At 41.9% G+C, this 13934-nt stretch overlaps 1 protein-coding gene across 5 annotated transcripts in view; it reads left to right on the forward strand.

The window, feature by feature from the left end:
• Positions 1-13934, forward strand: part of LOC101572750 (protein HIRA) — a 93810-nt gene that overhangs the window by 61820 nt on the left and 18056 nt on the right. For all 5 annotated transcript variants that reach the window (XM_004627988.2, XM_023711391.1, XM_023711394.1 and 2 more), the window contains 4 exons: positions 3525-3722; positions 5634-5795; positions 11964-12168; positions 12567-12671. In XM_004627988.2, coding sequence (XP_004628045.1) covers positions 3525-3722; positions 5634-5795; positions 11964-12168; positions 12567-12671 — 670 coding nt within the window. The remainder of the gene's footprint in view (positions 1-3524; positions 3723-5633; positions 5796-11963; positions 12169-12566; positions 12672-13934) is intronic.

Raw genomic sequence — 13934 nt, forward strand, 5'->3', positions numbered from 1 at the left:
AAATAACCATGTAGTAATTATTAGATTAATCAAGAAAGAGAATTAACACAAATATTCAAAGTAATTCTAAGTGGGAAATAAAAAACTAAGATTTCTTTCTGAGCTCTGTAGATAAACTGGAGGGTAGATAATTTTTGAAAATAAAATTACTAAAACCAAAGAATTTGTTAGAAAACATAGAGGACACCATCAACAAATTAATACCAACAAAAGCTACCCTACCAAGACAGTGTCATAGGGAGATCTTAGCAAACCTAAAAGAACAGTTGACTCACTGGGTAAGGTAGCACATATCTATAATCTCAGTACTTAGGAGACTAAAGCAGAAGCATTGTTGTAAGTATGAGGCCAACCTGGACAACATAATGAGTTCAAGACCAGCCTGGGGGGCTGTGGAAATAGCTCAGTAGAAGAAGTGCTTGCCTGGCAAGTGCAAGGGCTTGAGTTCAATCCCTGGTTCTGCCAAAAAAAAAAAAAAGACTAGCCTGGACTACATAATGAGACCCTGTCTCTAAAAACAAACAAAAAACAATAGACAGCTAATGCATTATAAATACTCTAATACACAAAGAAGTCAAATTTGAAAACTGTTTCTTTCTTTTTTTTTTTTGTGCCAGCTCACCCTGCCCTGGGGGCCAGGGCTGGTATGCCATGTGGTGCCAGGGATCAAACTGCAGTCCTTGCAATTGCCTAAGTTTGCCTAAGCAGGCGCTTTAGACCATTGAGCTATCTCACCAGTCCCTGAAAATTGTTTATTAAAAAGATCATAATATTGATGTCAAAATATAGAAAGATAGGGCCAGAGATATAGCCAAACAGTACAGTGCCTACCTGGTAAGTGCAAAGTCCTGAGTTGGATTCCCAGTTACCCCTGCCTCGCCCAAAAATGTAAAAAGACAGCTAGGTGCCATAGTGCATGCTTGTCTCAGCTAAACCAGAAACTGAGGCAGTAGGATCACTTGAGCTCGGGAGTCTGAGGTAGCCTGAGCAATTTAGTGAGACCCTATCTGAAAAGCAAAAGAAATCAGAGATAAAACATAATAAATTACAGATCTATCTCATTTCTGAATGTCAATGAAAACTTCTAAATGAAATAATAACAAGCTGAAACGTTAGGCTTTTTTTGCATTAATATGCTTAAGCAATCCACCTACCTCAATCTCCTTAGTAGCTGGGCAACAGGCACAAACTATAGAACTACATGCCACTGATTAGCTAGGATGACTCATAAAGAAGTCAGTTCTCTTAGGGTCGCATGCCTATAATCCCAATACTGCCTCTCGGAAGCTGGAGCAGGAGGATAAAGCCAAGTTTGAAAAAGTTAGTGACTGTCTCAAAATGGAAAGTTAAAGGGTTGGGAATGTAGCTCAGTTTGAAGGCTCAAGGATCAGTTCCTATTACTACTAAAAAAAGAAAGAAAGGAGTCAGTTCTCCCCTAACTAGTATAAATAACTATAGGTGTTTTCAAATCAGATAAGATAATTCTAAAGTTGGGTGGAATTTTCAGCTTTTGAAATATTTCTGACCAAAAAAAAAAAAAATTAATCAGAGAAGACTAGCCCCACGAGAAATTAAAAATTTGTAAGCTATGATAATTTAAAAAATGAGGTACTGTACTGACATATGAATAGAACAATGGAATATAGTAAAATTTCTTGCCCCCAAAATCCCAACTATCCATGAGAGTTTTTAAGTTAGTGTTTCATATCAGTGATAAAACATTCGCTAAATAAATAAATAAATAAAAATAAAACATTTGCAATTAATTTAATGAATGAAAACTACCTGCCATTCTAGAAACCAAGTTGGGTCCTAGCCTCTTAACCTAGATACATAACAGAACAGGTCAGACATTTAATGGGGTTTTTGTTGTTCTTTAAAATAATTTTGTTTAAAGGGAAAATCCATAGAAAATATTTTTATAATCTCAGAAGAAAAAAATTTCTATAAATGACACCAAATTTAAGCCACACAAAAGTCATGTCTTTTTTATAAGAATGACTGTACCGAAGAGTCTAAACACAATATCCTATGAGGAATGGTGTTTTTGGGTTTTTTTTGTTGTTTGTTTTTTAATTAGTAAATAGTGCTTTCAATTTAATAATAAATACACATACCTGTAATCCCAGCACTTGGCTGAGGCAGGAGGATTGCTGCCTGGGCTACAAAGGGAGTTCAAGAACAGGCTGAATTATTACCTAGCAAGACCCTGTCTTCAGAAAGCTGCTAGACCTCATTCTGCTGCCAGGGAGCCATGGAGTGGGAGGAACTTCTTGGAGGGAGCCATTGAGGCAGGATCTTCCCTTGCCTACCCCTGCATGTCCTAGCATTTTCATTACTCCTTCGGGACATAGTTTCATCTCTGAATTGGGAATTTATCAGGAGGTTGAAAGAGAAAAAAAAGAAGTGCTTAATAAATAAAGGCCAGTAAAATTAAACAATAAACAAAGGATAGGATATGAATAAAGAAAGCACCAAAACCAGATTTCATTCCAGCACTTCAGAGGCCCAAGCAGGAGTATTACAGTGAGTTTAAGGCCAGCATGGACTAAGTAAAGAGACCCTGTCTAAAAACAAAAACAAAAAACACTAAAAAAGAAAATCAAATATTTCCATGTGAAAAAATAACTTTACATCACAATAATTAAAAAGTAAAGCTATGATACTATTTTTCACTTATCTGATTGACAGGCATCAAGAGAATTTGATTAAACCGTGGTGAGATTATGAGGAAATAGGCAGGTTTATAAGTAGTTTGTAGTTTAAACCTCCTAAGCATCAAGCTTTAGAATGTTTATCAAAAATCAGGAACAAATATTTTATTTGCTGATACAAGTCCATCTCTAAGAGTTTATCCCATTTACTATGTAACCAACAGGTGTGGAAATTTTTGTCATAATTCTAGGCATTTTTTTAGTAGATAATCCGTACTAAGTATGTGCTATACTTTTAGTCTGAAAAGCAATCTCCTAGGAAGAGTCCTACCACTTTGTTTTATATACGTCAACCTGAGGCACAGTAAAAGTGACTGAAGTACACAAGGTCATGAACTTGCAAGTGGTCTGGTCCAGGGCCCTCAGTTTAACACTATAATATCTTGGCTGTAGTTGCAGCAGAAATTAAGAGGTAGCTGTGTTCCTCAGCAGAGACCAAGTTAGGTCACTTAATGATATATCTATCCAGTGGCAAGACCTAGAGCCCTAAATAAAAGGAAAGCCCTCTTAGTATGCTGCGTTTTTCCATTCAAAGACATGATCACATGATACAACACCTCTGTAATGACAGCAGCAGTAGTAGTAATCATTATCTTTCTTGTAGTCTTAGTGGTATACAGAGTACATCTTAGATTCCATTACATGTAGCATATTAAACGTATTTTATTTCCTTTGGACTTCTCTAACTTTCCAAATCACCTATCATGAAAATATATTGCCTCTGAACCAAGAAAAATGTTACATAAAAGATACAAGGTACTTGATGTGGGATCTGATTTTCAGCTGACTTTTGTTCTTGCTTGACAACAGGGACTTCTCCACGGCATTCTTTAACAGCATCCCACTCTCGGGCTCCCTGGCGGGCACCATGCTCTCCTCTCATAGCAGTCAGCAGCTACTGCCACTGGACTCCAGTACCCCCAACTCCTTCGGCGCCTCGAAGTCTTGCACAGAGCCTGTGGCGGCCACCAGTGCCAGACCTGCAGGCGAGTCTATCAGTAAGGACAGGTTAGTGTGTGCCAAGTCTTGGTCCTGTCCTTGGGGAGAGGTCAGGTGTAGACATGGTTCCAAGGTTGAGAATTTCATTCTGTTTTCATTTCATGGTCCTTTTAATAAAAAAGGGAAATGAAATGCTTGTTTTCAGATGAGGATATCTTCAGAAGGGTGGACTTGTTCAGTTTAGTCTCTGATGCACAGAGCTATGAGGACTTAGGGAAAGTCCCTCACCTGGCCAAGGATCAGGCTATTAAAGTTGGAGATCTGTTAATGAGATGTTGCCTCAACTTCACTGTGCTGTGAGCTTTACCCACCATTCAACCCAAGCAAAGAACTCATGTGTAAGCACATGACTTTCCTCATACTCTCAGAATCAGACTCAAAGCCTGTGTCCTCACTGACCGTCATCTGGGAAATTAAGAAACCAGAATGGGCCAGGCAAAAATGAATGAAAGCCAGCAATAAACATTAGCACCATACCTGCTATTATACATTTTGCAGGAACCGGGCATTCACAGAGGATTGATTGGCTGATAATCAAGAAATTAGGCTGATAAGAATAGGCAGCCACAGGTTTGCAAGGTAGTTCCTAAAGTCCTATGCAGAATGGCTATCCCTCCAAGGGGCTGGTAGACAGGTCTCAGGGAGGCTTCTCAGAAGGTACCCTCCCTAGAACTCAATAAGCCAACCAAAGGGAAGGAGGTAGGATGTGGAGACAACAGCAAGAGCAGCGCTCCAAGGAAGGGGTGGGAATGAGGAAAAAGGCTATGTTCCTACATACAGTGGATCTGGTAGTAGTCTGGGGCACAGAAGGCTTTGGGACTTATAGTTTTTTTTGTTTCGTTTTTTGTTTTGTTTTGTTTGGCAGAACCAGGGATTGAACTGAGGCCCTGGTGCTTGCCAGGCAAGCACTTATTTTACTGAGTTATCTTCCCAGCCCCTGGACTTATGTTTTTGATACCAAGAGAATACCTCAGTTGGGATGGTGTCATGTGTTATTGCAGTGTCCTAACTTCTGGACTTAGGCATCCATGCTGTGCAGCCTCAGCAAACATCAAGTGTCACTGCTTTTAGGGCATCATGAAGATGGATCAAAAGAGAAGGAACAGGGGGCCTGCCCCTTTGCTCAGTTCTTTAAGTGGCTGTTTCAACAAAGCAGTCAGGCTCAGGTTGTTGTCGTTCGATCCCCACAACTCGAGCCAGCCAAACCTGCCCTGAAGGCATTCAGAACAAAAAAAAAAAGAAGGAAGAGTGCAAGAAGACCAGTTAGGAAGCAAAGCATCCAGAGAAGGATGTCTACAAAGGACAGATGTCACCAGAGCTGAGAAACATGCAGGCATTGGCCCTACAAGTCATGGAGAGATGAGGTGTTAACCAGATCAGCAAGAGGCTCAGTGGCTTTAAGGCCCAAGAGCAAGAGATGGTCTTAGCAATAGGAAGGTGGGGAAGCTCATGGCTGTGCCTCTCCTTTCTCCCTATAGTAGAAGGTAAAAACTATAGGTTAAGCACTTAGAGGAGGGTACTAGACTGAAGAGCAAGACCAGGAACAGACCATAACCTCAGGATTCTGAATGGAAGCTTTTCTCATCAGCTCTATTAGGAAAGTGGCAAACACTGGTAGTTGAAGTGGTTTGGGGTTGACAAGCCATATGTACGTTATAGAGACAGAACTGTGTGTTTAGTTACCCCTAAAAGCTCTCAGAACAGTGAAGGGGGAAATTACAACGCATTTACTCACAGTCCTCTTAGGTAGTCAGTGTTCCAAATTCTAACATGAAAATTTTAAAGACTAAATATTGAAATTTTTTGTGTTGATAGAAGTTTATTTGTACCCCTTGTGATAGACTCTAAGCAATATAAGTCCTAGCCCCCCATTCTTTAGGAATAATGCTTGATGTGCTTCCCATCTTCTTTACCCTTCAGTATGATTGCTACCTCTACTCCTGCTGCATTGTCACCCTCTGTGTTAACAACCCCATCCAAGATTGAACCCATGAAAGCATTTGACTCCCGATTCACAGAGCGTTCCAAAGCCACGCCAGGTGCTCCTTCCTTGACCAGTGTGACTTCAACAGCTGTAGAAAGGTAGGTGTTGACTGCAGGACCCTGAGAGGCAAAAAAGGTACAGTACTCCTCCCTAGACACCCACTAGATAGCCTGGCTCCCACTAGGGAGCAAACACCATAAAGCTCCACCTTAACCACCATCTCCTAAGGAAAAGGAGTGGCTAAAGTTAGGGGTACGAGTCTGGGCATGGTGGTGCACACCTGTAATCTCAGCACTAGGGAGGCTGAAAACAGGAAGATCATTACGAGTCTGAGCTGCATAGTGAGACCCTGTATCAAATACATTTAAATAATTAAATAGAGGGGGGTAACTAGAAAGTGCTATGGGAGAGGACACCATGGGCAAAAGTACATCAAGCACAAAGGCACAAGGGCTAGTTGTTGCATTCTGTGATGAGAGTAATGTTATCCTTTGAATGGAGCCCAGAATTGCCCAGAAAAGGAGCAAAAGATTGGAGAGATGAAAGGGTCTGATATTGCTGTACTGTGCAAATCATGGCCTTCTAATTAGTACCTCATGATAGGGAGCTGAAATCTGTATGAAGTAGGGAAGGTCTTTGTTAGGTTTGATAGGCTTTTGAACTCTTGCAGGCTTGGTGCTCCATATCTATTTTTTGTTCTTCTCCCCATACACAGCAGCCAAGACATATGGGCTCTAGTTGTTTATTTCTTAGAGCTTTAGGACAGCCTACACTAAGGCAGCTAACACAATTGTGTTCAACCTCTGCTATTGGCACTGAGCATTTCTGCCTCCTGAGAATGCCTTCCTTCCTCTCAAGGAGCTCACTTGCACATCCTATTGAATTGGAAACTAGAAGAGCTAGAAATGGGCCAGGCCACCTTCCTCCATAGGGGCCAGAGCTATAGAGCTCCTGTCAGAGTTGCATCTGAGAGGCTGTGAGGCACTTAGGGTTCAGCAGCCATGACAGACACACATAGCCTTTATCAAGAACAGCTAAATACAGGGGCATTGGTCAGAGACTCTTGCAGCAGGCAAATGGTAAGTAGGTAGCTTGTAAGAGTGTTATTAGAACAAAGCATATTCTTGCAATAAATAGGGTCTTGCTGCACAAGGTGCTGTCCCCAGGCCTTTGCTTATGATCTCTAAATTGCTTGTCTGGGTGGGATCACTGGAGTGACCTCTTTTCAAGTCTGTTACTAGATCTTTGAACTTGTAAAACCTTGTATTCTACTCTACAATATTATAATCCTGTTTGCTTTAGTATGAAAAATTCAGTGTAATTTTTGTTTTGTTTTTTAAGACAGGGTTTCACTATGTAGTTCAGGCTGACCTCAAACTCACTACATCACCCAGGCTGGCCTCAAACTCAGCCATCCTCCTGCCTTAGCCTCCTGAGTGCTGGGACTACAGGCGAGTGCCACTATGCACAATGTGATAGATATATAAATTTTTCTGACCTACAGTAGAGAGGATCTGAAAATCTTCCTACTACTTAACAGTTTGAAATGCTAGACTAAATGTACCTGACTATTTCAGTCTCCAGAGGGGAAAATCTAAGCGTGAATAAAATAAGAGCAATAGGCAGGTTCATACTTGGTGGGCTAAGGGACTATCATCCTAATGACCATAGACATTGAATTTAATGGCCACGTTGAGTCAAGAAAAAGTTTTGGACCTGAGCCTTGTAGGGTTTGGAACTAAGTCAACAACATAAAAGTCAGTCTACTTTTAAAAAGGAACGCTCCAGTGAGAAGTGATTGCTGGCAAAAATCTGACTCATAGCCAGAAACATGGCAGAGAAATTGGAGTGTCTCAGCCTGTCCTCAAGGTCAGGAAATGCATCTTTCTTCCTTTGAGATTGTTATCACAGGCCTGCTATCTTGTAGAGGAGGGTGGAGTGGGTGGTTTGTTGGTTTGTTTGTTTAAACACCTTTTTTTTTTTTTTTTTTCAGTACCAGGGATCGAACTCAGGACCTTGTGCTTGCCAGGCAAGCACTTATTTCACTAAGCTATCTCCCCAGCCCTTGTTTTTTAGACCCCAGAACCATGTGCATCTCCACCTTACCCATGTGCTGTAGACACTACCAACCAAGAAAAAGCTAAAAGAAGGTTTTTGTCTGTTTAACATCCAGAGGTACTTGGCAGACAAGAAAATCTACCCTGCAAGAATATTTTTCTCAGGATATGTAGTGTCCAAAGAAGCACTGTGTATATAAACGTAAGATGCAAAGTAACAAATATTAGAGATGTAATAAGTAGGTTTAGACTTAAAAAACCAGGCCTGGTGGTGCAAGCCTATAATCCCAGCACTCAGGAGGCTGAGGCAAGAGGATTGTTGTGCAAGTTTGAGACCAGCCTGGGCTACAAAGGATCAACATGCATTCATGGCCAGCCTGAATTGCTCAGTGAGACCCAGTCTGTCTCAAAAAGAAAAAAAAAAAAAAAAGACTTAAAAAAATTTCCTATCGTAGAATTATCAGGTGGAGACTATAAAATAAATACACTTAAAATTCTGAAAGAGGAAACAAAATGTGCTAAGATTAATATTTTCTATATAAAATAACTCAAAATGGATCATGGAGCTAAATGGATCATGAGAACTAAAATTATAAAACTCTTAAAATATAGAGAGAGGGCCAGCGATATAGTGGACTAAGCACCTGCTTAGGCAAGCACAGGGACTGGGGTTTGATTCCCTGTACCACATGCCTTGCTGGCCGCACCCCCAGGCATGCTGAGCTGGCCAGTGATTCTTTTTTAAAGGTCTTATAGAAAAATGTAGGTACTTTCTTGATATGGCTACTTCTTCAATAAATTCATAGTGCAAACAAGGAGAACATTTTTAAAAACCCCTCCATGGAGGCTTTCTTCTAGGACCCAGTCAGTATCTTTCAGTGATTAGGAATAGCACTCAGAGCCATACATCCTGCAGTTGAGTCCTAGCTCTATGGTTCTAGTGGGATGATCTTGAGACATGGTCTTTCTAAGCCTTGTCCCTCATAATTGGACGGTCCTGACAGTAGAACCTGCCTCATAGACTGTATCCCTTGGGTACTGAAGAGTGAGTGCCTATAAAGCCTTATCCTGATCCTTATCTCACCATGAGCAGAACATCCTGGCTTCTGCTGTTTTTCCATCATTGTACCTCATAGTGGCTGGGTAATGAGTCCCCTGCAACCTGGCTGGAACTCTTAGCCCAGGCTTGGTCCAAGAACCAAATGCTAGCTTCCTGGGTACAGGATGGCAGTACTATGTGAACTTGTGGGCCATCTACTCCCAGCGATGTGACAAGGTGACACAGACTTGGTTCATGACTATAAGACTGAGCAGAAAGAACATGGGATGAAGCCCATTTCTTATGGGGTATGTCTTTCCTAGCTCTGTTTTTCCTCAGCAACTGTCTGCTCCCTAGGGCATGGTATAGCCACACTCATGTTGAGGAACATAGTTCCTAATAGGCCGTTGGTCTCAGGAATCTGGAACAAAGTATCAGGCAGAGGCACAAAGTGAGAGGACACCCAGTCCACTCATAGAGGTCCCAGCCATGGGAAGTAAAGCAGGCTAGTTTTGTCAAATAGAGAAAATGTAGGCACTTTCTGATATGGCTGTTTCTTACCTTGGTTCTCAATGAAAGCCAGGATAAATCTTTTCAAACATCTATCAAATCGCTGTCAAACTCTCATAGTTCTGAAACAGTCTGATCACATTCTGAGCTCACCTCAGCACCACCCTATGAAAGTCAGTTTAACTGGTACTGCTTCAGCTTAGTCTGCTTCACTTTCCATGGCTGGGACCTCTATGAGAGCACTGGAAGTCCCCTCACTTTATACCTCTGCCTGATACTTTGCTCCACACTCCTGAAACCAATGGCCTGCTGGGAACTATACCTCCTTAACATATGAGTGGGCCTGTACCAGTGATCAGTCACCTAGTTACCAAAAAAGTATGATTTTTTTGAAACTTAAAATTTCTACAACATTAAGCCTCATCCACAGGATATAGTGGGCGCTATGTTCTGTTTTAAGGCATTAGAAGGTGGAACATAAATTCCAGTTGTTCATTATTGATACAGGGGAAAGCAATTAACTTTTGTATATTAACCTTAGATCCTACAATCTTGCTATAATCACTCATTAATTGATTCTTTATTTTCTGGTATTTCCAACAAGAACAAGATGTCATCTTTGATTTTTTTTTTTCTTTCCAATCTTTGTGCTTTTCTTTCCTTCTCATGTTACTGTATTAAATGTCCACTACAGTATTTAACATAAGGATGAGAGAGGACATCCTTACCTTTTTTTAGCAATAGGAGAAAATAGCCTATTTTTTTAATCTTTAACTATGGTGTGTGGTTTCTTTGTTTGTTTGTTTCTTGGAGACAGCCTCATTATGTAATTTATTTTTTTTTTATTATTTATTTATTTATTTATTTATTTTGTGTGTGTGTGTGGCCAGCTCAGCCCACCAGGGGGCGGAGCTGGCTGGCATGTGGTGCTGGGGGATTAGAACCGCGGTCCCTTAGCTTAGCTTGTTCTAAGTAGGTGCTTTAGACTACTGAGCCATCTCACCAGCCCCGTCATTATGTAATTTAGGCTGGCTTTTGAATTCACTGTATAGCCCAAGCTGGCCTCTAACTCACAGCAATCCTCCTGCTTTAGCCTCCCGGGTGCTAGAATTACAGGCATGCGCTGTCACACACAGTTCTTCCTCTTCTACTTTGGTATCTTTTGCTAATTTTGGAAAATTTTTCACTGTTCTTTTAATATTATTCCCAGCTAGGGCTGGTGAAATAGCTCAGTGGACTAAATGCATGCTTAGGCAAGCTCAGAGACTGGGTTTTTTCCCTGGTACCACATGCCACAGCAGCCCAGCCCATGGGTGCACTGAGCTAGCCACCAAGACTGGGTGTTGTGGTGCATGCCTGTAATCCCAGCGCTAGGGAGGCTGAAAATAGTACAAGTCTGACCTATGTAGTGAGACCCTGTGCCAAATACATTAAAAAAAATAAATAAATTAAAAAAAATATATATATATATAATTCCCAGTTGCTGCTACTGTACAGACCAAGGATCGAACTTGGGACCTTGTGCTTACCAGGCAGGTGCTTATGTTTTCCTTGTTATTGATTTATGCCTTTTGGATTTTCATTTTTATTTTTAATCTCAGAGTACCTTGTAATTTTTTGTTGAAAGCTGGACAAATTGTATATTAGAAATGAAGTACATAAGTCTATTGTATGAAACTTTTTCTATCTAGCAAGGAGTTCCTAGAAATTCCTTAAAGCCTATAGCTGGCTCCTCTCATGGTTATAATATACTGTTTCTATACTGGGGCCTTATTATATATAGTGGTAAAGCACTGGGAAGGAGAAACATTCTATAATCTTATTTTTAACTTTCTTTTTTAGTGGTAGTTGTAGTGGTTTAGAATTCTTGGAGTGCAGTGTGAATACCTGGGCTTCATTAACTTCTTGCAAAAAAACTTCCTGTGGGGATAGGGCAGTGGAAGAGCACAATAGAGGGAGCAGATGTTGACTATTTCCTGCTTGTTTTCCCCAGGAAGATCACACTCTAGTAAAATAGTTTTTCCTGAGAACAGGGGTTAGTAATGGAGAAATGAATGATCTGATCATGTTTCAAAATGGTTACTTCTCCCTCTCCAAACCCAGAGAACATAAGATACTTTCTTCATCAAGGATCTTCCCCTTGAAAACCTAGAGAGACCCTTTGATGTAAAAATAATAAATGAGCTGAGTGTAGTACTGCTGCCTGTGATCCTAGCACTCTTGAGACTGAGGCAGGATTGCTGTGAGTTCAAAGCCAGACTGGTTTACATGAGTTCAAGGCTGGCCTGAACTATAGCAAGACTACCAGGCCAGACTCTAGCACCATGACCACTATCTAAGAAATATGACTGAGAGTAAACATTCCAAGAGCTTCTGGTCCAGGTCAGCTGTGGCTTTCTGTCTTGACCCATCTCTCAGTTTTCAGGGTAGTAGTTTATCCTCTGACTTCAATTCTCTGATATATCTGAGGACAGGTTTGTCAGTTTCCAAACTGCACATTGGAGCAGGAAAAAAAAAATTTTTTTGTACTTACCAACATTTTGTGAACAGTATGGTTTTTTTTAATTATAAAATTAATAGTTGTATAAAGAAAGTCGTAAGTGTGCTCACCTTAGCAACACATATACTACAAAGAAAGTCACAAGAGCCTTTCTGTGCAGGTTGAAAGATCACAACCTTGTGAAAGAGATGAGACCCCGGGACCTTTTGGAGAGCAGCAGTGACAGTGATGAAAAGGTGCCTTTGGCCAAGCCTTCCTCACTATCCAAGCGCAAACTTGAGCTTGAAGTAGAAACAGTGGAAAAGAAGAAGAAAGGACGTCCTCGGAAAGATTCCCGCCTTTTGCCCATGTCTCTGTCTGTCCAGGTGAGGCCCGTGGCCATTCTGTCTAGCTCCATCCCGATTCCCTGAGCTCAGTCCTGGGAGGCTCTGCATGCTACAGTATACATTAGTGTGGGACAACTTGGGGACCAACTGGCTCAGGTACAAACACCATGCATGCACCATCACATGGAGGCTTTGTCTCTTAAACCTATGCACTACCAACCCAGTGCACTTCACCTTCTATGAGTGCATAGTGAAACCTATGCACTTCACCTTCTATGAGGTGAAGAGCCTTGTAGCAGAACCCTGTACTTTTTCCCTCACAGAGTAAGTAGAGGGGTCCTGGAAGCAGGCCAGCTTCACCTCTGGTTGACTTACTTGCACCAAATGGTACCCTGTAATACTGGGCTGAGATTCAGTGACATTTTTGGCTCTTCTAGTCTCCAGCTGCCCTGACTGCAGAGAAAGAGGCCATGTGTCTGTCTGCACCAGCACTTGCACTAAAGCTGCCAATTCCAGGCCCCCAGAGAGCTTTCACCCTCCAGGTAAGTGCCAGGACCCTCCACCAACTCCTTCACAGGTATACACACACACATATATACTCACAGACACACACACTCATTGTAAACCCAGCAATATTTTCACTGCTTTGGGGGACAGTTATACAGTGCCTCTCTATACATGTCTGGAAGAAGTCATAGCTGATGAAAGTACCTACCAAATCTTAAGAGTACTGACCTTGGCTGGGCATAGTGACTCGCTGTAATCCTTGTACTCAGGAGGCTGAGGCAGGAGCATCACCAGGAGTTCAAGGCCAGCTTGAGTTACGTAGTGAGCTAACACAGGCCAGGCCGAACTGCTTAGCAAGACCAATAGAGTCCTAGCTTCCTATTCCTCACCCTCATGCTCTTTCTGCAGCTTTGCCCTTGATCTACCAGCTGCCTTTACTATTTCACCTTCTAGATGACCAGCTCACTTTAAGACTTGTTTCAGGTGTCCCTCTTCTAGAACCCTCCTGTATCCCCACATGGGTCCTGGCAGCTCAGGATCTGGGCCTTGGAGATGATGTGTTCATGGTCTGTCTCCCTATGGTTCCATTGGCCTTGTCTACTTCTTAGAGCCTGGCACAGTCACCATTAGATCTGTTGAACTTCTTGTAACTGTAAGCTTCAAACAGTTCTAGGGCAGATAATCTCTTATACCCAAAGGCCCTCTGAGAAACACCGTATCTGTGCCTCAGCCACCATGGTGTCTTTGCTTTCTCTTTCCTGTCCCCCATTTGTACCTAGTCCAGGTGTATGTCCTCAGACAGCCTTCTTGGACCCAATGTATGGGTCAGTTCCTATTGGTCACACACTGCTCTAGACCCACACTGGTTCTCATGGCACTGGAGGGCAGGCATCAGCCCTTCTCAGACATGGGCCATGGACCAGAGGAGTAGAGCAGGTAAAGTCGAAGGATGAAACCCACATAGTTCGTTCTTGCTGCTGATGTGAATGGAGGCAGGCAATGCCTCTAGCAGTCAGCAGCTGTAACTCCTCTCCCAAACTCCAGCCTTTCCCAATATCTTCACTCCTGGGTGTTACTTGAGACTGTACTTGATTTCTGGGTGTCTATGAAAGGAACATGGTTTGTGCCTACAGCTCACTGTCTTGTGTGTAGCCCCATGGTACAGCCATTTAGCCTAGATTTCCATGCAGAATTATATACCTAGAAGGGGCTGGGGAGATGGCTCAGTGAAATAAGCACTTCCCTACCAAGTGCAAGGGTCTGAGTTCAATCCCCGGTTCTGCAAAAAAAAAAAAAAA

This window comes from Octodon degus, unplaced genomic scaffold (assembly GCF_000260255.1).
Source record: "Octodon degus isolate 3935 unplaced genomic scaffold, OctDeg1.0 scaffold00021, whole genome shotgun sequence".
Classification (NCBI taxonomy): domain Eukaryota; kingdom Metazoa; phylum Chordata; class Mammalia; order Rodentia; family Octodontidae; genus Octodon; species Octodon degus.